The sequence below is a fragment of the Ovis aries genome, chromosome 13 (genome assembly GCF_016772045.2).
Source record: "Ovis aries strain OAR_USU_Benz2616 breed Rambouillet chromosome 13, ARS-UI_Ramb_v3.0, whole genome shotgun sequence".
Taxonomy (NCBI): Eukaryota; Metazoa; Chordata; class Mammalia; order Artiodactyla; family Bovidae; genus Ovis; species Ovis aries.
The window spans coordinates 82,012,319-82,034,199 of NC_056066.1; the positions used below are offsets into that span (position 1 = coordinate 82,012,319).

The window sequence follows — 21,881 nt, forward strand, 5'->3', positions numbered from 1 at the left end:
AAGCTCAACATTCAGAAAACGGAGATCATGGCATCTGGTCCCATCACTTCATGGGAAATAGATGGGGAAATAGTGGAAACAGTGTCAGACTTTATTTTTGGGGGCTCCAGAATCACTGCAGATGGTGATTGCAGCCATGAAATTAAAAGACGCTTACTCCTTGGAAGGAAAGTTATGACCAACCTAGACAGCATATTCAAAAGCAGAGACATTACTTTGCTGACTAAGGTCCGTCTAGTCAAGGCTATGGTTTTCCTGTGGTCACGTGTGGATGTGAGAGTTGGACTGTGAAGAAGGCTGAGCGCTGAAGAATTGATGCTTCTGAACTGTGGTGTTGGAGAAGACTCTTGAGAGTCCCTTGGACTGCAAGGAGATCCAACCAGTCCATTCTGAAGGAGATCAGTCCTGGGATTTCTTTGGAAGGGATGATGCTAAAGGTGAAGCTCCAGTACTTTGGCCACCTCATGCGAAGAGTTGACTCATTGGAAAAGACCCTGATGCTGGGAGGGATTGGGGGCAGGAGGAGAAGGGGACGACAGAGGATGAGATGGCTGGATGGCATCGCTGACTCGATGGAAGTGAGTCTGAGTGAACTCCGGGAGTTGGTGATGGACAGGGAGGCCTGGTGTGCTGCAATTCATGGGGTCCGAAGAGTCGGACAGGACTGAGCGACTGCACTGAACCGAAGTGAGTGGTTTAATTTGTTTATTTGGCCGAGGCGTATCTTTGCTGCAGCAGGCGAATGTCCGGCTCAGTGGGTGCGGTGTATGCAGCGTACTGGCCCCTAGAGCTGTGTGATCTTAGCTCCCCGACCATGGATCGAGTCCTCGTCCCCTGCGTTTCGAGGTGTACCCTCAGGAAATTCCCCAACAATGCACTGTAACCAAGACAATAGTATTGATAGAGTCAGGATACAGGGCAGTTTCATCACTGCCGGGCCCCATCTCTCTCCCCTATAGGCACCCCCTCCTCCCTCCTGCTCCCACTTCACACAGGCCTCACCCCTGATAACCACTAATCTGATTTCCATTTCTATACTTCTGTCATTTCAAGAATGCTCTTAATGTGGCCATACAGTATGCAACCTTTGTGTTTGGCTCCATACCCGCACACCGCGCCCCCCCCGCCCCCCCCCCCGCCACCCCCAGGCAGCATTATTCTCTGAAGACGGGTTCAAATTGTTTTTATAGCTGAGTGGCGTGCTGTGGTGTGACTGTTCCCCAAATCGTTTGCGTGTTTACCCGGTGGAGAATAGATGGGTAGTGTACAGGTTTGCACTGATACGAATCCGGCTGCTGTGAACATCGATGTTCCTGGGTTTTGCGTGCGGGGAGTTCTCGCTTCTCGGCCTAGATCCCTGAGTGCAGCTCTAAGTGCTGTGTTGCTTGCTTAGTTCCTTAAGGAACTGCCAAACTGCGTTTCAGAGTCGTGCATTTCATATTCCCGGCAGCAGTGCTAAAGCAACACAGTCTACTGGCATCCTCGTCAACACTTGGTGGTATTATTATTATCTGAGGCAACCTGATAGGTGTGTGTTTCACTGTGGTCCTAACGGTTGTGGTTGTGATTCCCATGTTCCGTTGGTTCGCAGAGTCTCACTGTGGTTTTAATTTGCGTCTCCCTGAAGGCTTACTGATGGTGAGCATTTCCTCATGCGCCTCTTGAGCTCCTGTGTGTTCTCTCTGGTGAAATGTCTATTGTCCATTTTGTAAATGGATTGTGCGCTTCTTTAATGTTGAAGTTTGAGGACTCTGTGAATTCCAGATACTGATCCTATGTCAGATATGTGGTTTGCACATATATATTTTTTTCCCAGCTTGTCTTTTCCTTCTCTCAGCAGAATTTTTCGCATAGCCAGAGTTTTAAATTTTGATGAGTTACATGTGGCAACATTTTCTTTTATGGATTAAGATTTTGATAATGAGGTCAGTCCTGGGTGTTTTTTGGAAAGAATGATGCTAAAGCTGAAGCTCCAGTACTTTGGCCACCTCATGTGAAGAGCTGACTCATTGGAAAAGACTGTGATGCTGGGAGGGATTGGGGGCAGGAGGAGAAGGGGACGACCGAGGATGAGATGGCTGGATGGCATCATGGACTCGATGGCCGTGAGTCTGAGTGAACTCCGGGAGTTGGTGATATACAGGGGGGCCTGGCGTGCTGCGGTTCATGGGGTCACAGAGTCGGACACGACTGAGCGGCTGAGCACACCCATTCAGTTTTCTGAGCACCGTGTTGTTTAAAGGCCGTCCTCTGCCCACTGAATTACTCTCTCACTTTTGTCTCCATGGTTTTAGGGCCCTTAACATGTTGCAGTATTAACTTGGTCTGCAGCCCAGCCTGGCAATAATCTTTGAGTCTCTGGCTTGAATTTTCTGAAGGAGAATGTGGTTGGTGTTCATCCCCATTTATTAGCTAGTCTACTGACTGGCCCAGCTCCTGACCATCGGGTGTGAGGACTGTCCCATGACACTCAGGAGCTGTCCCTTTGTAGGTCTTCAAGCCTTTGGAGTATATCAGGCTGTGATCCCCATAAATAACGGTGCTTGAAATTATGGCATGTGCCGTAAAAGCTCGTCTTGTTTGTGCTGATTTGGGATTTTTATCTCTGGGACTTTTTCTGAAATGTTGTCAAAGAATGAAGTTATGTGCCTCTAAATACTTATTTCCTTTTGATTCCAGTGATTTTTCAGAATGGCATAATACACCCATTGTGAAAACAGTTTGGGGTTTTAAAATTTTGTTTTCCCAAAGCAACATCACATTTATGCTTTATGAATATTTTATAGGTGAAAACATAAAAAAAAAACATTTAAATGCAAATGCCAGTAATATCTGAGTCAGCTGTGGTGCTGAGTGCTGTCTTTGTGTTCACTTCCAGATTTATCAACGATGTTGGTTAGTATTCAAGAAAGCGTCCAGCAAAGGTCCAAAAAGACTGGAGAAATTTTCTGATGAACGTGCCGCCTATTTTAGGTGTTATCATAAGGTAAGACTCAATTATTGTAGCTTTCCAGACGTCTGTTCATAACTAGAGAACTCACGTTCTTTGAGTCTGAAAACTTGTCTTGCCTTTTTAACCACGTTACAAAAATCACTGTTTCCAAGGACGTAACTTCTCTAACGTAGCATCTGCTTGCTCATTGTTTTCCTGTTTGGTGGTTGTTATTTGTATCTTTTGTAGCTTATTCATTTTATTGTTTTTTAAGATTTGTTTATTTATTATGTCTTTTGGCTCTGGTGGGTGTCTGTTGCTGCATGCAGGCTCTCTCTGGTTGTGAGCGGGGCTCCTCTCCGTTGCCCTGTGTGAGCCTGTCATTACTGCGGCTCATCTTCTTGTGGAGCGTGGCCTCTGGGTTTCAGTAGTTGGGGCCCTTGGGCTCCATAGTTGGGGCTGGCAGGCTCTGGAGCGGTGTCTCAGGTCGTTGTGGCCTACTGGCTTAGCTGCTCTGTCCACGTGGGAGCTTCCCCTACCAGGGATCACACCAGTGTCCCTTGCATTGCAAGGTGGATTCCTAACCACTGGCCCATCAGGGAAGCCTCCCGTTTTATTGTTGATAGACACTTAGCTTTCTTTCCAGTGTTCACCTATTATGACTCCACTTTTTAAAAATTTTTATTGGCATATCTTTTTAAAAAATTTTTATTGGAGTATCGAATCTTCCCTGGTGGCTCAGAGGGTAAAGCTTCTGCCCGCAGTGTGGGAGACCCAGGTTCCATCCCTGGGTTGGGAAGATCCCCTGGAGAAGGGAAAGGCACCCCACTCCATTATTCTTGCCTGGGGAATCCCATGGACGGAGGAGCCTGGGGGCTGCAGTCCACCGGGTCTCAGAGTCGGACACGACTGAGCGACTGCACCTTCGCTTTACTCTATGGCGCGCTAGTTTCTACGGGCACAAAGGGAGCCAGCTGCGCGCGCGCGTCCCCTTGTTCCGGATCCCTCCCCATTTAGGTCCTGCAGAGCTCTGAGCGGGTTTCTTGCGCTGTACAGTAGGTTCTCCTTAGGGCCTGTTCCGTACATATTCTCAGTAGCCTGTGTGTGTCAGTCCCGGCGCCCTAGTCCAGCCCACCCGCGCCCTCCCGCCGTGGCATCCATCCCGCCCGCCGTGGTTTCCGGCCCACCTGCGCCCGCCCGCCGTGGCATCCATCCGCTTGTCCGCTACGTCCGTATCTCTGTTTCTGCTCTGTGAATAGGATCGTCTACCACTGTGGGCTCTCCTGGTGGCTCAGAGGTCAGAGCGTCTGCCCGCAGTGCAGAAGACCTGGGTTCAGTCCCTGGGTGGGGAAGATCCCCTGGCGAAGGAAGTGGCAACCCACTCCGGTATTCCTGCCTGGAGAATCCAATGGACGGAGGAGCCTGGCAGGCTACAGTCCGCCGGGTGGCAGACAGTCGGACACGACTTCCCTTTCACTTTCACCACTGTGGTCCAGGGCTTCCCAGGTGCCTCAGTGAGGAATCCGCCTGCAATGCAGGAGACTTGCGGGGGAGGCAGGTTTGATCCCTGGCTTGAGAAGATCTCCTGGAGGAGGAAATGGCACCAGGCTCCAATGCTCTTGCCTGGAAATCCCCATGGACAGAGGAGCCTGGAGGGCTACAGTCCATGGGCTCACAAAGAGTCAGACAGGGCTGAGTGGTAAACAACAACAGACCACTGTGGTCCAAGCCACCTCGCTGCCTGACTCCCAGCCCGCTGGAGTCTGTCTGAGACGCTCGTATCGCATCATGGTTCTCTGGCTCAGAACGCTCAGTCAGGTTGGTACAATGGTCCACCCGTCACGCATCACTTCCTGCCGCCTGTTCAACTTCGTGGGCGCAGTTTCCCCAGCCCCACTTGGCCCTGCGACAGGTACCCTGGGCTCTGCACTCTCCATAGACGGCCGAGCACATCCCCTCTTGAATTTCCCTTCCCCCTGCTTGGGAGGCTCTCCTTGCGATGTCCACGTGATCTATCCTTCCCTTGTCGTCACTGTTGAAGTTGCTCCGCTAAGTGAGCCCCTCCCTGCCCTCCTTATTTAAAATGCAGTCCTTACACCCTCCCGCGCCCTCTGCTTCTGCTTTAGCCCTTCTCATACTGCGTACATATTGCTCAGTTATTTCTTATTGTCTTTACTACAATACCAGCAAAACACAAGGTTCCCAAGGGCAGAGATTTTCGGGTACATCTGCTTCTACTTACCAGGGCCTGACGTAGCAGACACTTTTTAAACTTTTTTTAAAAAAATATGAAAGACCTTTATTTTTATTTGTTTTGTTTTTATTTTGTCGTGTCTTGCTTGTAGCACGCAGGATCGTTAGCTGTGGCCTGTGGGCTCTAGTCCTGAACAGGGACTGAATACCGGCCCGCTGCGTTGGGAGAGCAGAGTCTTTGCCGCTTCACCACAAGGGAAGCTGCCCTTAAAACTCTTGCTTGAAAAGTTGCGTGTGTTACCCATAGAGGACAGGGAAGAGATGTGGGCGTCTCTGTGTCGCTCTTTCATTTAACTCATCAGAGAGTCCTGAGGCATCTGGAACTAGGAAAAAGCATTCTGATTGGAGGAAATGCCTGCCACTGGGAGTAGAGAAAGCCAGGACTGGGAAGTTTCTGAGAACAGACACAAGTGTAGAACCAGAGTGCACTGGGAAGATTCTCGTGCATGGGAAACAAGCCAGGGGAGTGGAAGGGCAAACTCGCCCTGTTTCCCAAACCCCTACCTGCTGGCTGCAGAATTTAATGTGCGTATCTTTGGGGAATGTGGTAAGCCACCGTCTCTTTCATCTATAATAGTCATTAACCAAAGTTCAAAGCATCAGAATGGAAGAATTATCTCCATTAAGCCTCCAAGCCCTTGATGAGCTCCTGTAGCCGATTCACCCTCCTCACTCTTTCAGATCTGATACATTTAATATTAATCTCTCGGGGGCATATAAAAAGCTGGAGTAACTCTGAGATGTGCATTTTTTTATGCAAATACTGTGTAATTTATGAATCTTGATAATAAAAATACTAGGGTGATAAGTAGCTCACTGTGACCGGATTTCAGAGTTTATTTGAATACAGATAAACGCAGTTTCCGCAAGAAATGAAGCGCTGTACGCTATGCTGCTCGATCAGCGCAGAGATGCTGTGGCTCAGACCCCATCTCCTGTAGGAAACCTCTGGCATCTGCGGGGACGAAGTGCTGCTTTAGTTTCACTTTTAAAGAGACTATTATGGGGGGCAGAGAACCACACCAGTTTTGCATATGTGATTCTTTTCAGTTTTGTAAAAAGGAAATTGACCGTAGAATTTTAAAACTTGGTGCTCTGCCCACTGGCAGGGTAACTAAAGGTGCTCTCAGAAAAACTGGAAAGTAAATATGTGACTAGTGCCCAGACAGAAGCATTATGCTCAAGTCTTTACTTCTTTCCTGACATGCCCCTCAAGCCCCAGAGCTGTCAGAAACGGCTGTGAATTTCATTAACTGTAATTGTAGCAATATTAAGACTCCAGTGACTTTATTTTTTCTTTCTTTCCAGTTTTATTGAGAAATAATTGACATGCATCACTAAGTTTAAATATGGGGCTCCAGCGACTTTAAATTTAGTTCCTGACCTTCCCGTTAAATACTGGTTTATTGTTCTCACCCAGCAAATGCCAAGTGGCCCACACAAAGCAGAAGGGGTTGAGCGTTTCTGTGCATACTTTTACTTTTTTGGTGTGAATAACAACTGGGAGGGAATCTAAATAGAATGATGGTCAACTGTTGTTTTTGAGACCAAGGCAAATAGTATGCTGGCCCTGGGTTTGGGAAGCTTGCTTTCTTTTTTCTGTTTTTTCTTCTGTTAATCAACCTGACCTCATTTATTTATCGAAGTGTAGGGAATATGCAATACTTATTGCATATTTATTCAGTATTTTTTCAATTATTTTTATTAATTAATTATAGGCAAATTAACTTATTGATTATGGACCGAAGCATGGGGGTGGCAAAGAGTGGGGCACGACTAGCCAGGGCACAGCAGCAGCAGCGTTTATTGGAGGGTGGCTTAGAGCGTTGGACTCGGTAGCCTGCCAGGCTGTCCACCAGCAAAGCGGATCACTTATGCGAATGCACATACCCACTCTTCCTTAGACTGTGTTCCGGTACAGAGCGTTAGAGAGCCCTGAGCGGCGCTCCCCGCGCTGTGCAGCGGGTTCCCGCGGTCATGTTCTGTATGGCACGCTAGTGCGCGTTAGTGCGCGTGCGTGTCAGCCCCGGGCTCTCAGTTCACCGCCCCTCCCCCCCTTGGTAACGAAGTTTATTTTCCAGGCCTCTCGCTCTGTTTCTGTTTTTAATAAAACTCTGAGAGGAAAACAAAGGCAGAACTCTCTGACAGAAACCCCAGCGAGATCTTTTTTGATCCACCTCCTAGAATAATGAAAATAAAAACAAAAGTCAACAAATGGGACCTAATTAAACATAAAAGCTTTTGCACAGCAAAGACAACCATAACAAAATGAAAAGACAGCCCACAGAATGGGAAAAAATATTTGCAAACAAAGCGACCGGTGGGGTTTAATCTCCAGTTTTTAAACACACAAGCAGCTCATGCAGCTCACTATCAGAAAATACAGACAGCCCCATCAGAGAATGGGCAGAAGATCCCAATAGACATCTCTCCAAGGAAGACACACTGAGGGCTGGAAAGCGTATGAAAAGGTGACCAGCGTCACTGATTATCAGAGAAGTGCAAATAAAATCAACAATGAGTTAGCACCTCACACAAGTCAGAATGGCCATCATCAAAAAATCTGGAAACAGCAGATGCTGGAGGGGTGTGGAGAGGAGGGAACCTTCCTGCACAGGCGGGTGGGAATGTGAGCTGGGACAGCCGCTGTGGGGAACGGTCTGGCTGCTTGTTAAAACTAAGACGAGAGCGCCCATTTGGTCCAGCAGTCTCCCTCCTGGGCTCATATCCCGAGGAAAATATACTTTGGAAAGATGCCCGCGCCCCCGTGTTCACGGCAGCACTGTTTGCTGATGCAATAGCCAGGACGTGGAGGCACCCTGAGTGTCCACTGACGGACGCGAGGACAGTGAAGATGCGGTGTATACACTCAGTGAGACCACTCAGCCACAAAACAGAATGGATAGCGCCAGTGCTGTGACATGGATGGGCCTAGAGACTGTCGTCCCACGTGAAGTCAGACGGAGGCAGACGAGCAGCAGACCATCTTACCTACGTGTGGAATCCGGAAAGCGCTCCAGCACTGCTGCGGATTCTCCTCTATTGTGGGGTACTGCTGTACTCTTCTTGCTGATCTATTTGATACGCGGTGTTGATAGTTTGTACCTGTTAATCCCAGAGCCCTAATTTGTCCCTCCCTGCTGGCTTCTCCCGTCCGGTAACCCCAAGTTTGTTTTCTATATCTGTGAGTCTGTTTCTATTTTGCATAAACATTCATTTGTATTATTTTTTAGATTCCACATACAGTGATATCATACAGTATTTGTCTTCCTCTGACAAGTCATTAAGCGTGATATTCTCCAGTGAGTGAAAGTCACTCAGTCGTGTCCAACTCTTTGCAACCCCGTGGACTATACAGTCCATGGAATTCTCCAGGCCGGAATACTGGAGTGGGTAGCCTTTCCCTTCTCCAGGGAATCTTCCAATCCCATGGATCAAACCCAGGTCTCCCACCTTGCAGGTGGCTTCTTTACCAGCTGAGCTCTTGGGTTCATGCACACTGCTGCAACTGAAAGAGTGAAACTCTTGCTCACGGCTGAGGAACACTCCTCTGTGCATAAACCACGTTTTCTCACCCAGTTGGGAAGGGTGCTTGGGCTGCTCCATGTCTCAGCCGTTGTGAACAGTGCTCCTGTGAACAACGCAATCCCCGTGGGATTCTCTAGGTTGCTGCGGTGTGTGTCTTAATAGTCCCCGCCTGTCTATCACTAACCAGTGTTCCACAGTATGGATTACTGCAGGTGGCTATGTTCCCCACTGGAGAACATCTGGGTTGGTTCTAGTTTTTTATCATTATGGATAAAGTTGTTATTTTTCTGGGATAAACTCCCAAGAGTACAACTGCTGGATCATGTGGTGGCTGTGTGTTTAGTTCTACAAGACATTGCGAACCTCCCTTACCGGGCAGCTGTGGGTTTTACACTCCCACCAGCAGCGAACGACCCATCCAGTGTTCCTGCATCTTCATCGGCGTTGGGTGGCGTCACTGTATTTACTTTAGCCTTTCCGTAGTCATTTCTCATGGCAGTTTTAATTTGCATTCCCTCATGTCTGATGACATTGAATACGTTTTCCTGCTCTTTAATTGCTGTCTGTGCGTCTTTTTCTATGAAATATCTCTTTATGTATTTTTACCAATTTTTAGTAACTTTTTTAATGAGTGAGTTTTGAGTATTTTTTTAGTATAGATTCCAGTCCTTTGTCAGATATGTGGTTGCAAATATTTTCTCCCTTTCCATAGCTTATCTTTTCATCCTCTAAACAGGATCTTTTGTAGAACAAAAGTTTTAATTCTCATGCAATCCACTGTTTGAATTTTTACTTATATGAATTATGCTTTTTGTGTCAAGTCTAAGAATTCTTTGCTTAGCCTTGGATCCTGAACATTTTCTTTTTCTAAAATTTTATAATTTTAAGTTATTATTAGTATATATTTAGTATAATTTATATACTAAAATATAATTTACAGTATAAGTTACTTATAATAGTATATATTATTTAATATATAATATAGTATATTATACTACATAATTATACTATATAATATAGCATAAATTATTTATAATTTATAGTATATAATTTAAGTTATAAATTTAAGTTCATGATTCATTTTGAGTTTAATTTTTGTAAAAGATGTGAGGCGTAGCTCGAGTTTATTCCTTTTTACCTATGGTTGTCCAATTATTCCAGTGCTCTTTGTTGTAAAAAAAACAAAACAAAACAAAAAACTGTTCTTTTCCCACCGAACTGCTTTTGTACATTTGCCAAGAACCGTTTGGGTATTAGCACAGGTGTATTTCTGGGTTTTCTGTTCTTTTTCGTTGAGCTCTGCATCACGTTCTCTTGATTACTGTAAATGTACACTAATAATATTGGGTAGGAATGAGCGCTTGCAGCTATTCCCCTTTTTTAAGGTCATTTCAGTTATGTTAGTGCTCCTCCATAAAATTTTAGATTTGTCTGTGCTTATAAAACCCATGTTAGAATTCTGAATAATTATAGTAAGCCTGTGAATCAAACTGTGGGAGGGCTTGGCGTCTTTTCTATCTCAGGTCTTTCATTTCCTGAACACGGTCATTCCGTTCGTTTGAATTTTAAGCTTCTGTCGTCATTTGGTAGCATTCAGCCTCTGTATCCTGTACGTGTTTACTTAAGTTTATATGTGATTATTTCATTTAATTTGGATTAAATTCAAAGCCCTTTTGCATTAAATTCTTGTGTAAACTTGCCATCTTTGGCCTATGATCAGTAAGACAGTCATCTGGTTTAATTTTTATTTTCCTGTCCCACAATTATTTGAGTAATCATTTGAACTGATTAGTGGTCCTTGTATTTTGGAAAAAAGCCTCAAGTTTTGAGGGCTTATCAGAATGTCACCTGTGTAGTCTGGCACTGATCTGTTAGTTTGCTTTTGCCTTAGTCCTGTTCTTAACAAATGTACATGTGCACACAAGGAAAAGGAACGAGGCAAAAACAAACTTAGGGACAAAGTTCATTGAATGTAAATGCCCTTGCTCCCCCCATTTATATGTATTTCTTACATGAATTTCTTAAAAACTTGAATTCCAAGGACTTATCTATGTGATTTCACATTTGTATTTATGTGGAAACACTTGACTATAATCCAGGTACACACAGAAGCTCTCTGTCGGTGATGTCAGACAGAGAAGGATGGGTTTTCTTAAGTCAGTAAAAAATGAGTCAAATGGTTTTTGGGTGTGGGAGAAAGTACAGGATATTGTTGACCAAAGGGTGATGATTCCTCTACCTCATTTTACAACTTTTTGCAGATTTCTTTTTTCTTTTTCTTATTATTATTTTTAAAAATTGTAAATATCGTACATGTTTCTTGTAACAAATGTAAACAATTCTGAAGTGCATGGAGTAAAATGAAAAAAAGTAAATAAAATACTGTCGTGGACCCTAGTCCCTGTCCTTCGGAAAAAACACTGATGGATTAATGTGTCCTTTTCAGACCGTTTTTTTCCTCTGTATACAAATAGAAACAAATTCTCACACATATATAGACCACATTTTAAAGCAAAAATTCAGTAATTCATTGCATGTTATGCGTATTGTGTTTAAGGAGACCGTAGTTGCAGATTCCCCGGGACATTGTGAGGAGCCTGTAGTCAGTCCTTGGGTGACTGCTAGTAGTGACTTGCTTCACATTCAGAATATTCGCATTTATGAGACATGACAAATGGCCACATTAGTTATGCCCTTTCTCTCATGCTTTGACTACCATTCTAAGTCAATAATTAGTGGCTACACCTCATTAATTTAACAGATCCAGAGTGCTCTTTAATATTGATACACCACAACCTGTTGAAAAATACCATATTCTGATGGGCAGAATAATTTCTAATATCTTATAAATTTAAATTCTACTATGGCGACAGACTCGTGCTTGTATCTTTATGCGCCCATGCAAGTCTTCCTGAGAGGAAATCTCCTGGACGTGGGATGGTCAGCTGATAGATGTCCTGTACCTTTAACAGTTTTGTAACTACTGCCAAATTGTCTCTAGATAGATTATCCAAAATCCCACATCCACGACCAGTTTAGGAACGTGTCCCTCACCCCAGACTCCATTCTCTCTGTAAATTTCACATGCAGACTTTTCCGGGTAAGTACCCTTTGGTGTGTATGTGGCTTTTTATTTTTAAGAAAGATGATATGGAGAGATTATTTCAGTTATTTCACGTGTACAAATAAAGCTCCACTCTTCAGGGCAGACAGTCCAAATTTATACCTCAGACAGGCGCTAGTCCAATTTATTTTAAGTGACCAAGGGCATGTGTATATATTTGGAAAGAATGAAACCATCTCTTGGGGCTGGGATTTAACTGTCTAGGATGGTTCTTTCTTAAGGAATCTTTTGTAAAATGTTTGTTTAAACTGCTGTGTTCCAGGTCCTGAGGGGAGATTAGTGGATAGAAATGTTTTATGCTGACAACTTTTGATTAGAACTGGGAATGTGTCTCCTTATTTAATTTATCTGTCCTTGCATACCGGCACTGCTTTAAAACCATTGGTACTTTTTTTTTTTAGGAAAGACAATACGATACACTTAAGATGTTTGGAACACATTATAAGAAGTCCTTAGGAAGATTTTAATGGGAATATTTATTAGAGCTTCTTAGAGCGCTCTGAAAAGTTCAGCTGATAATGTAATAACAATAATAATCATGTAACGGATTGTTTTGAATCCTGTACTTGAGGAGACATTATAGAATCAGAAATGTATTGCTTTTACATGACTTAGTTTCAAAGGCAACCTACAGAAGTTAAAGGGATTTATGCCTGTTCATTTTCCGTAGGATAATGGCTTTATTTATTTTTTTAGAATGAAATGATTTGAAGCTTCTGCAGAGCTTTGCAATTTGCATATACAAAGTGAATTGCTCACTGAATTCATTCAGTGCCACAAGGGAAAAAATAATTAGGATACAGCTTACAAAAGCAAGGCAGAAAAATTGCCTTTTAGGTAGCAGTCTCCATTTCTCTCTGTAAACATAAATAAATCATCATCTGTAAATTACCATCAGCAAAAGAAGGGGAAAACTTGGAAATCAAATCCTTGTTTTCCTAAATGGCTTTTGACTTTGCCGCACACCAGCAACATATTTAATATTCCCACACAACGTTGACTAATTGCGTAATTCTGACAGGAATATACCAGCTCCTCAAGGGAGTGTACTTTTAAAAAATCCGATTGTATTAATCCTCCCTTGAAACACCAGAAGAAATTTCAGCAGTTTCTCTGTCTAGTTACAGAATAACCCATTTGGAAAATTGAATTGTGTAATTTGTCGTTGTTTTCCAAGTTGTTAATGCAAACGTGTATCAGCAGCAAGTTAGACTTTTAAATATGGCCGCTTTGTTAATTGCTGGCTGTTAAACATTTATTTCAATGAATACTATCATTTATGACGAATAAGACATCTGGAATATGGCTTTAAACAGCCAAATTAATTTGTCAGTTCTTTTTTTTTTTGGAATTCCTAACTGGATGGCATACTTAAAGATTTATCAGAGATTTAGGGGTGTGCTGAATATCGCTCTTGCCTTTGAGGAAGTCACAGTGCTGGGTTTTTGATGCTCAGAGAGTTAGCAAACAAGAACTGCGGAGGAATTAAGTAGCTCTTTAGCGCTCCCTGTTTTCCATCCCGCCCACCCTAAGCTAGGCTCAGCCATAACTGCTTACTGCCTGGCTGTCTCCTGGCCTCTCTGGGCCTTGTTTCCACCCGCTGGTCACGTTCCCACCCTTCCCCACGGTTGAGGCCACGTGCATGGCCCAGCCAGTGGCGCGCTGCTCAGCTCCCGAGGACGCCATCCTCATCAGTTGCGTGTGAACAGCACGCTCGAGCTGCGCGACGCATCAGCCGTGTCCATTCTCCACTTTCGCTCTAACGGGGTTTTTCCACCCTCTGCGATGTTAACATTTTTGGTGTGGAGCCGGCCTGTTCTTTGCAGGATGTTTAGCAGCATTTCCTGACTTCTACCCCCTAGGTGCCGGGAGCACCCCCTAGTTTTGGCAACCAAAAGTAGCCCTGAACTTTGTGGAATCTTTTCCCTGGAAAGGAGGAGGCGAGGGCAAGATCTTAAGCTCTCCCCTGGATGGAGAACCGCTGGCCTGCAGCGTGCAGATGCGACCCCCCGTGTCCTGCGTAAAACCTCCTGTCTGCAGTCTGCGGGCTTCATGGCGCACAGTGACTCTTGTGGGCTGCTCACCGTGCCTTTCGGCCCCAGCCCAGCTGCTCTCGCTTCGCACGTTGTCTTCCTGTCACGGCCTCGGTCCTCACCACCACTCTTCCCCTTATTCCTGTCCTGCTGCAGTTTCGAGATTGTGTGGGGAAGCTTTGGTCTGGAAATTCCTCTCTCGTTTCTTTGCTTCATAAACCCTTGCTCACCCTTGTCAACCCACTTCAGGATGACAGTGCCCCCGTCGGGAACGATGGCCTCGCTGATTTCTTTCTGGAGTCATCTGGTGGCATTTGGTGGTTTACTGAAGTGCCATGTCAGATTATCCACGTTTGAATCCCAGCTCTGCTGTTTGCAAGCTGAGTGAACAAATTCCCCTCTGATAGTCCCATTCTGTGTACAGCAGGAATTTCACAGTTGGTCAGAAATGTGAAAAATCAAGCAACATAATCAATATGGAGGGCTTAGAGCCCCAAATCCGGCATATAATCAAGGCTCTGCCTGCGTGGGGGACCTCCTCCCTTCCCTGGCGGCCCCGTGGCTGAGACTGCACTCCCAAAGCAGGGGGTCCGGCTTTGGTCCCCTGTTCTTGTTCAGCTGCTAGGTTGTGTGTGACTGTTTGCGACCCCGTGGACGCCAGGCTTCTCTGTCCTCCACTGTCTCCTGGAGTTTGCTCAAATTCACAATCTCCTTTCCTTTATGATGAAGATGGGTGGGGAGGGGGGCTTTCGTTTACCGGGCTCTTGTTGAGGGCTTACACGTGTGAGGCACTGAGCTTGGTGCTGGAGACAGAGCAGAGAATAGAGCAGGCGGCACCCTGCTTCTGCTTCTGCTTAACATAAAACGTGTAAGTGAAATATATAGGGTGCTGGTGTGACTGGTCAGCGCTAAGCAAGAATGAACGCCGGGCCAAGAGGTCGGCGTGTAAGCTGAGAGTGTCGCGCTTTTGTTTTTATTTTACTTTATTTCACTGGCCTGTCAGCACGTGGGATCTTAGTTTCCTAACTGGAGATCCGGGCTGCGCCCCCTGCGTTGGAGGCGCACAGTCTTAACCGCCGGACCGCCAGGGAGGTCCCCCTGTTGCAGTTCTCAAAAGCGTCGCCTGGATGAAGTCACTGATGATGGGGCAGGTTGCGACTTCCTCCTCGAGAGGAAGAGTGTTTCCAAGCAAAGGAAGACTAAACCCAGGTGCTCTTGTTTGATGGGACTGCTGAAAAGACCGCAAAAGCGAGAGGAGCTCAGTTGGGCTTCTCAGAAAAGGGAACGAGCAAAGAGTGACTGCCTGTGTTTCAGCAGAGTGGCGTCTCTTCCATATAAGGCCCTCTAGCGCCACACTGGGCTTCCCAGGTGCTAGTGGTGAAGAACCTGCCTGCCAGTGCAGGAGACCTGAAAGACGCGGGTTCGATCCCTGGGTCGGGAAGATCCCCTGGAGGAGGGCACAGCAACGCACTCCAGTATTCTTGCCTGGAGAATCCCATGGACAGAGGAGCCTGGTAGGTCCTTGGGGTCACAAAGAGTTGGAGATGACTCAAGTGGCTTAGCATGCACGCACGCAGCATCACAGCAGGTGGTGTCTACAGGGCAATATTTGGAGGAATATTCCAAAGAACTGTCCACTAGATAAGCAGGAGCTGGGTGGAGACTTCAGCGTGCGACTTTTCGTTTCTTCCAGCTACTGGGAAGAAATCCATTTCTCTTAGGCCAGCACAGAGTGTGGGAGGAGTCCCCGTGGTTGGACTCTATCTTGAGGAAAGGGGATCAGAGTTTGTTCAGACTGATTTTCAGGCAGTGCCGTCCAAAGCAATCACACGCTAGAGCCAGAAGGCACACCACCACCGAGGTAGCCTTCTGTCATTTTCTGCGTTGGTGCAGGAAAGGCAGGCTGGGCTGCCTTCGGCGTCTGCCTGGAGTCTCTGCTGAAAGAAGGATGCTTCACTGAGAGGCGTGGGGGATTGAAGGACCCTCATCAGATGGTGTGCATGTGCCCCCGAAAGGCTAAGACACAAAGGATCCCTTCTCAACAGGCTCTGGAGGTGTCACCTAAACGGGCCACTGTATTCACCCATGAGTGGTGGTCTTGAGATCCTCAGTGACTGCAGTTAGAACCCGCTTCTGTGATAACCGCCAGCTGACTGTCCTGCTGAAACGCCTGCAGGGAGACGGAGCATGGACTCAAGCCACGAATGGCTCGGTTCCCTTCTTGAGTGAGCTCCCCGGGCGTGCACACCAGCTCACGCGCTGGCAGATCCACTTGAAACGCCGAGGGTGTGCACGCGCGCCAGTCGTGTCCTGCTCTTGGCGGCCCAGGGGCTGCAGCCCGCCAGGCTCCTCTGTCTCTGGGGCTTCTCAGGCAAAAATACTGGAGCAGCTTGCCATTTCCTCCTCCAGGGAATCTTCCCGACCCAGGGATCGAACCCAAGTCTCCTGCACTGGCAGGCGGGTTCTTCAACCCCGCGCCACTTGGGAAGCCAGAAAGGGAGGAGGATGTCCAAATGTTCACAGGGTGTACGGGTGCTTCTGTCCACTAAGCGTGCAGTAAATTCTTGATAGTTGAACACGTTCACCTTATTGAGTGCCATCGCCCACATCTTTAAAATAAAAAAAAAACCAGTCAGTGCTCTAGTAACACTCTTGACCTGGGCTTCCTTGTGGGAACAGTTCAGGCATCCTGTGTCAATATTTATCTTGACTCTGACAGTCACAAGTATATGGACTTAGGTTGACAAACCAGTTGGCCTAAAAAGAGCAGCATTTTGATGCAGATGAGAATCTTCACTGGGTGCTAAGACAATTTTCTCAAAGGTAATTGGGAAACAGGATATTCACATAATGCCAAAGTATTGCCCAGCGTGGATGCATCTCATAGACGTGATACCGGATTTAAGAATCCAAACATAGAAAGACACGTGTGATATAGTTCGGTTTGCATGTTAATATAAAGTTTTCTAGAAGGAAGAACTAACCAGTGGGGATGGAGGTGAGAGTGGTGGTTTCCTCTGGGGTCAGTACTGCTCCGGGAAGCGACGGGGTTGACTGAGATGCTCTGTGTGTCCATCTGAGTGGTGGCTCCCCAGGTGTGTGCACGTGTCGAGAGTCACTGGACTGTGGTCTCAAGATTTCTGCTTTTACTGTTTGTGCGGGACCCGTGGGGCCTCGTATCTCGGCCCCTGCGCTTGTCCCACGCCAACTTCACTAGAGCTGTGGTCTGGGAAACAGAGCATGGTGCCGTACGCACACACGTGAGAACAAGTGGTTTTTGAAAAGCCGAGTTTTCACCATTTTAAAGCCTGAACAGGAAAGACGAGTTTAGCTCAGACTGTCTTCTTTTGAGTTCACAAGTACTTTATTGTTACATAGGACTTAAGATTTACATTTCTTTTTTTTCTTTCTTTCAAGATACGGTTTATAACTTGCAGAAACGTCTTTAAATGTTTCCAAACCTGTGCATCTGTAGCTTTACCCATTTGCTCATTTATCCAGCCAGTAACATTTATTCATTTACTTTTAATATTTTTTAAGGCGCACACATGGAGGAGTGTACTGCTAGAAAAAAGCAGACATCTCTAGAAGCCAGAAGTTCTAGATTTGAATGTTGCTCTGTCCTTCCATTCTGCCTGAGAAATCATGATTAAGTTTCTGCTCTCGTTCTCACTATTCCTCCTCATATAATGAGTTTAATAATAGTACCAAGGATGCTATACCACTGTGAGAATCCAGTATTGCTCTGTAGCCATTCAGCATTCTGCAGTTGACTGAAGTAGGCGCACCTCCTTGAGAAGTGGATTTGTAACTGGTGAGTAGGATGAGATTCATTTCCTCGTTGGATTAGACGAGTTCTACGTTTATATGATGGTGACACTGTAAGATTTCCTTTGAAAAAATTTTTTAAAAGCCAAGTGATTCAACCACTAAATTAAAATTGCTAACCAGTGTTCTAGTGGCTTATTATGTATTTGACTAGGAAGTCTAGTCCCCAGCAGTAATATAGTTATACAATGGGGTTTGAGAGAAAAACTCTATGGAAATTCTTGGCCAGAAGGAAATCAAACAGAGAGTGTATTAGCCAACTTTTGCTTTGGCAACAATTCCAAAATCTTAGCAGCTTATAGCAACTCATCCTTATCTTCTGCCCGTACTGTTTGAGGGGTCTGGGTAGTGTGGTGGGTCTGTGGGTGTGTTGAGCATAGCTGGATTAATTTGACTCAGTTGTAGTCCATCTGTCTGAACATCCAGGAGTAAGGAGGGAAATGAACTCAAGGAGAGAAGAACTGACTTACACATACTTTTAAAGCTCCCATTCTATGAGCCAAAGCAAGTTGCATGACCATATCCAAGCCATTCAGGAAAAAGTTGTGTGGGCACGGAGAGTATGGATGAATTTTGAACAAGTGAGTCAACCCGGAAAGTGAAGGTTAGGACTTCCCCAGGTGGTCCAGGGGTGAGGGGCCACCTGCCGACGCAGGGGCACGGGCTCGCTCCCTGGTCCGGGAAGACGACACCCGCTGCAGGGCAGCTGAGCCCCCGCACCCCAGCTCCTGGGCCCACGCGCCCTCGAGACCCTGCTCGGCAACGAGACCCTGGCGGCCTCCCGCAGCTGCAGAGACCCAGAGCGGCCGGAAATAGATAAAAGAAGACAGTGAAAGCTGCCATGAGGCACAGCGCTTGCCTTTGGTCTGATTTGAAATCCCTCCAGATTCTAAAGAGAGAATCATTTTTGCCAAGTCTTACCTGCACTCCACCTTCCCATCCTCTCTGTTGGTGAACGTACTTTATGTGTCAGGAAAGCTCTGATTTAGGGTCCGTTATCTCTTCCCAGAGAAATTTTCAGGGAACCATGATCTTCCATGAGTTCTGAATGAACTATTGCCCCGGGGTATATCAAATTAAGCCTGAAGCTAACCTGGGCTTTGAAAGTAAGCAGCCAATTTCTAAAGAAAATCGAGCATTTCAAAGACCCTCATATTGACATTTTCAGTAAGCTGTACACATGTCTCTCGTCTCCTTTGGCTCCATTTTGGCCAAAATGGATTAGAATTTAGCTCCATTTCGAGAGAGAAATCTCTGGAATCAGAAGGCTTAAATACACCCAGAAAAGGAAAAGGAAGTTTAGAGATTGAGAGGTCACAGATTAACTGGAAAGAGGAATCAGACAGGTAGCAGTCCAGAAATAAACAGAAGTAATTTTCGTTGTCCACCTTGGTCGCTTCTTGCCTTAGCATGAAGATTCTATGACAGGGTAGGTAAAAATATTTAAACTCTATATACCATTTTCATCACAAAATTTGACTTCTTTTACTTTTCTGCTCAATATCAACATCCTCTGTTAGTAATGAACATTTGTCTCATCTTAGCTGTCTTTCGGGAACAGTTCTTTTGACTTTGAAATCATCATTCTCACTTGTATTTCAGATCTGGTCATGACGCTTGCAGTGTCTTGCTGTCTTCTTCACTTAGGATGTGCGGTTGTGAAATGGAGAAAACAGGAGAAAGGGAAGCAAGTGGTCCTGCTCAGACGCACGACCTCTGGGATGTGAAGTGGGCACCGGATCTTTGCCGAGGTTCTGTTGGGATCTGTTGTCACGCTGCTGCCAAGCAAAGGAGAGTTCTTCCGCTGACTGTAGACCTTTAGGACCCTTGGTTATCACCTGGACTGTCCAATTTGTGGAAAAGTAGATGCAAGTCAGTTTGTAACAGTGGTGTTAGGTTAGGAGTAATGGATTGATGGTGTTTTTCCTAATTTTCAGTCCTTTTTCATTTATTCATAACTGTTTGTTGTGATGCTTGGATGGCATCACCAACTCACTGGACATGAGTTTGAGTAAACTCCAGGAGTTGGTGATGGACAGGGAGGCCTGCTCTGCCGCAGTCTGTGGGGCTGCGGAGAGTCGGACGCGAGTGAGCGACTGAGCTGAACTGACTTGCTGTCACAGCATTGTTGCAGGGACAAGCCAGTTCGGAGTCCATGTTGGAACTGTTTCTTTGACTTGCTTTTCGTTGCTTTTGTTATTATAATCATGCACCATGGCCTGTCTCACAGAATTCTGTCCCTCTGTCTGACCCTTAAACTAAAATGCCTTTGTTCAGAACCTTGTCCTCTTGTGGATGGCAGGAAGAAAGAAAGTAGCACATCCTCTGCCTGAGGCTTGCCGTTCTAGGAGGCGTTTGCGAGATTAATGGCCTTTTCACTCTGCTCCCTATCTCTCCCATCTCAGATCTATGAAAGAACCTGGCATCCAGACCCTGGTAAGATGGCTGTTTCGAGACATTAGTCTGCCCTCTTCTCGGTCAGCCAGCTCTCTCCTTGCCTCAACACCTAGTCTCCAATGCATTGGCCTGACATGGGACTAGAAGCGTGAGCTTGCACTTGGTAATAGTATCACCTTTACTCCCATTTACTTAATATTTTGCTTGAAATCAGATCACTTCTTCGTTTAAATAAATTCACTGTAAGAGAACATTTCCTTACTACCATCAACAGAAACTAGTATTGCTTGCCATGAACAGTAGATAGCATTTAAAAAGAAGTACAAGGGGAAGAAAATAATATATTTAAGGCTGAATAATACCCTCCTGTAGGCGTGTCCCACCCACTCCAGTGTTCTTGCCTGGAGAAGCCCAGGGACGGGGGAGCCTGGTGGGCTGCCGTCTGTGGGGTCGCGCAGAGTTCTTGCCTGGAGAAGCCCAGGACGGGGGACTGAAGTGACTTAGCAGCAGCAGCGGGCATGTCCCACCCACTCCAGTGTTCTTGCCTGGAGAAGCCCAGGGACGGGGGAGCCTGGTGGGCTGCCGTCTGTGGGGTCGCGCAGAGTCAGACAGGACTGAAGCGACGCAGCAGCAGCAGCGGGCGTGTCCCGCAGCGTCTTTGTTCGTCCACCAGTGGACAGTTAGGTTGTTCCTGTGTCTCAACTGTTGTAAATAAAGTAAAAACAGGAGTGTGAACACCCGCTTCGAGGTACTGTTTTCATCTCCTTTGAATATACATCCCCAGAGTGGGACTGTTGGGCCACATGGTACTTCTGGTTTTGATTTTTTGAAGAGCCTTCGTGTATTTTTTATAGCAGCTGCATCGCCTTACACTCTCACTAACAATGCACAGAATTTCCATATCTTATCCCTAGTTAACAGAACAGCGCTTGACACAGAGCAAATTTTAAAAATGAATGAGTGAATGAATGAGTAACTGGAGAGTAGATATTCTGATGGACGAAGGGATGCAAGGAAGAGTCTTGAGACAGGAATGTGACTCTCCTGCAATTGTGTGTGAGTGGTTCTCCTTGATGTTAGTTCTTCTCAGGTGGTTCAGTGGTAAAGAATCTGCCCGCCAATGCAGGAGATGCTGGTTTGATACCTGGTTTAGGAGGATCCCCTGGAGGAGAAAATTGCAACTCTCTCCAGTATCCATGCCAGGAGAATCCCATGGACAGAGGAGCCTGGTGGGCTACAGTCTATGGGATTGCAAAGAGTCAGACATGACTGAGCATACACTTCTTGATGTTGTTACACTTTGAAGAACTTTTTACATTTTATCTGGGACTCTCTATACAAAGACAGCACTGTAAAGTTTCAGTTCAGTTCAGTCGCACAGTCGTGTCCGACTCTTTGCAACCCCATGGACTGCAGCACACCAGGCCTCCCTGTCCACCACCAACTCCAGGAGCTTGCTCAAACTCATGTCCATTGAGTCGGTGATGCCATCCAACCATCTCATCCTCCGTTGTTCCCTTCTCCTCCTGCCTTCAGGAGGATTTTTCCCAGCATCAGGGTCTTTTCAAATGAGTCAGTTCTTTGCATTACGTGGCCAAAGTATTGGAGCTTCAGCTTCAGCATCAGTCCTTCCAGTGAATATTCAGGACTGATCTCCTTTAGAGTGGACTGGTTGGATCTCCTTGCAGTCCAAGGGACTCTCAAGAGCCTTCTCCAACACCACAGTTCAAAAGCATCAATTCTTCGGCACTCAGCCTTATTTATGGTCCAACTCTCACATCCATAC

At 46.0% G+C, this 21,881-nt stretch overlaps 1 protein-coding gene across 1 annotated transcript in view; it reads left to right on the forward strand.

Moving 5' to 3' along the window:
• DOK5 (docking protein 5) overlaps positions 1–21,881 on the forward strand; it is a 147,823-nt gene that overhangs the window by 65,140 nt on the left and 60,802 nt on the right. Inside the window, exon 2 of the mRNA XM_027977348.2 lies at positions 2,879–2,986. Coding sequence (XP_027833149.1) covers positions 2,879–2,986 — 108 coding nt within the window. The remainder of the gene's footprint in view (positions 1–2,878; positions 2,987–21,881) is intronic.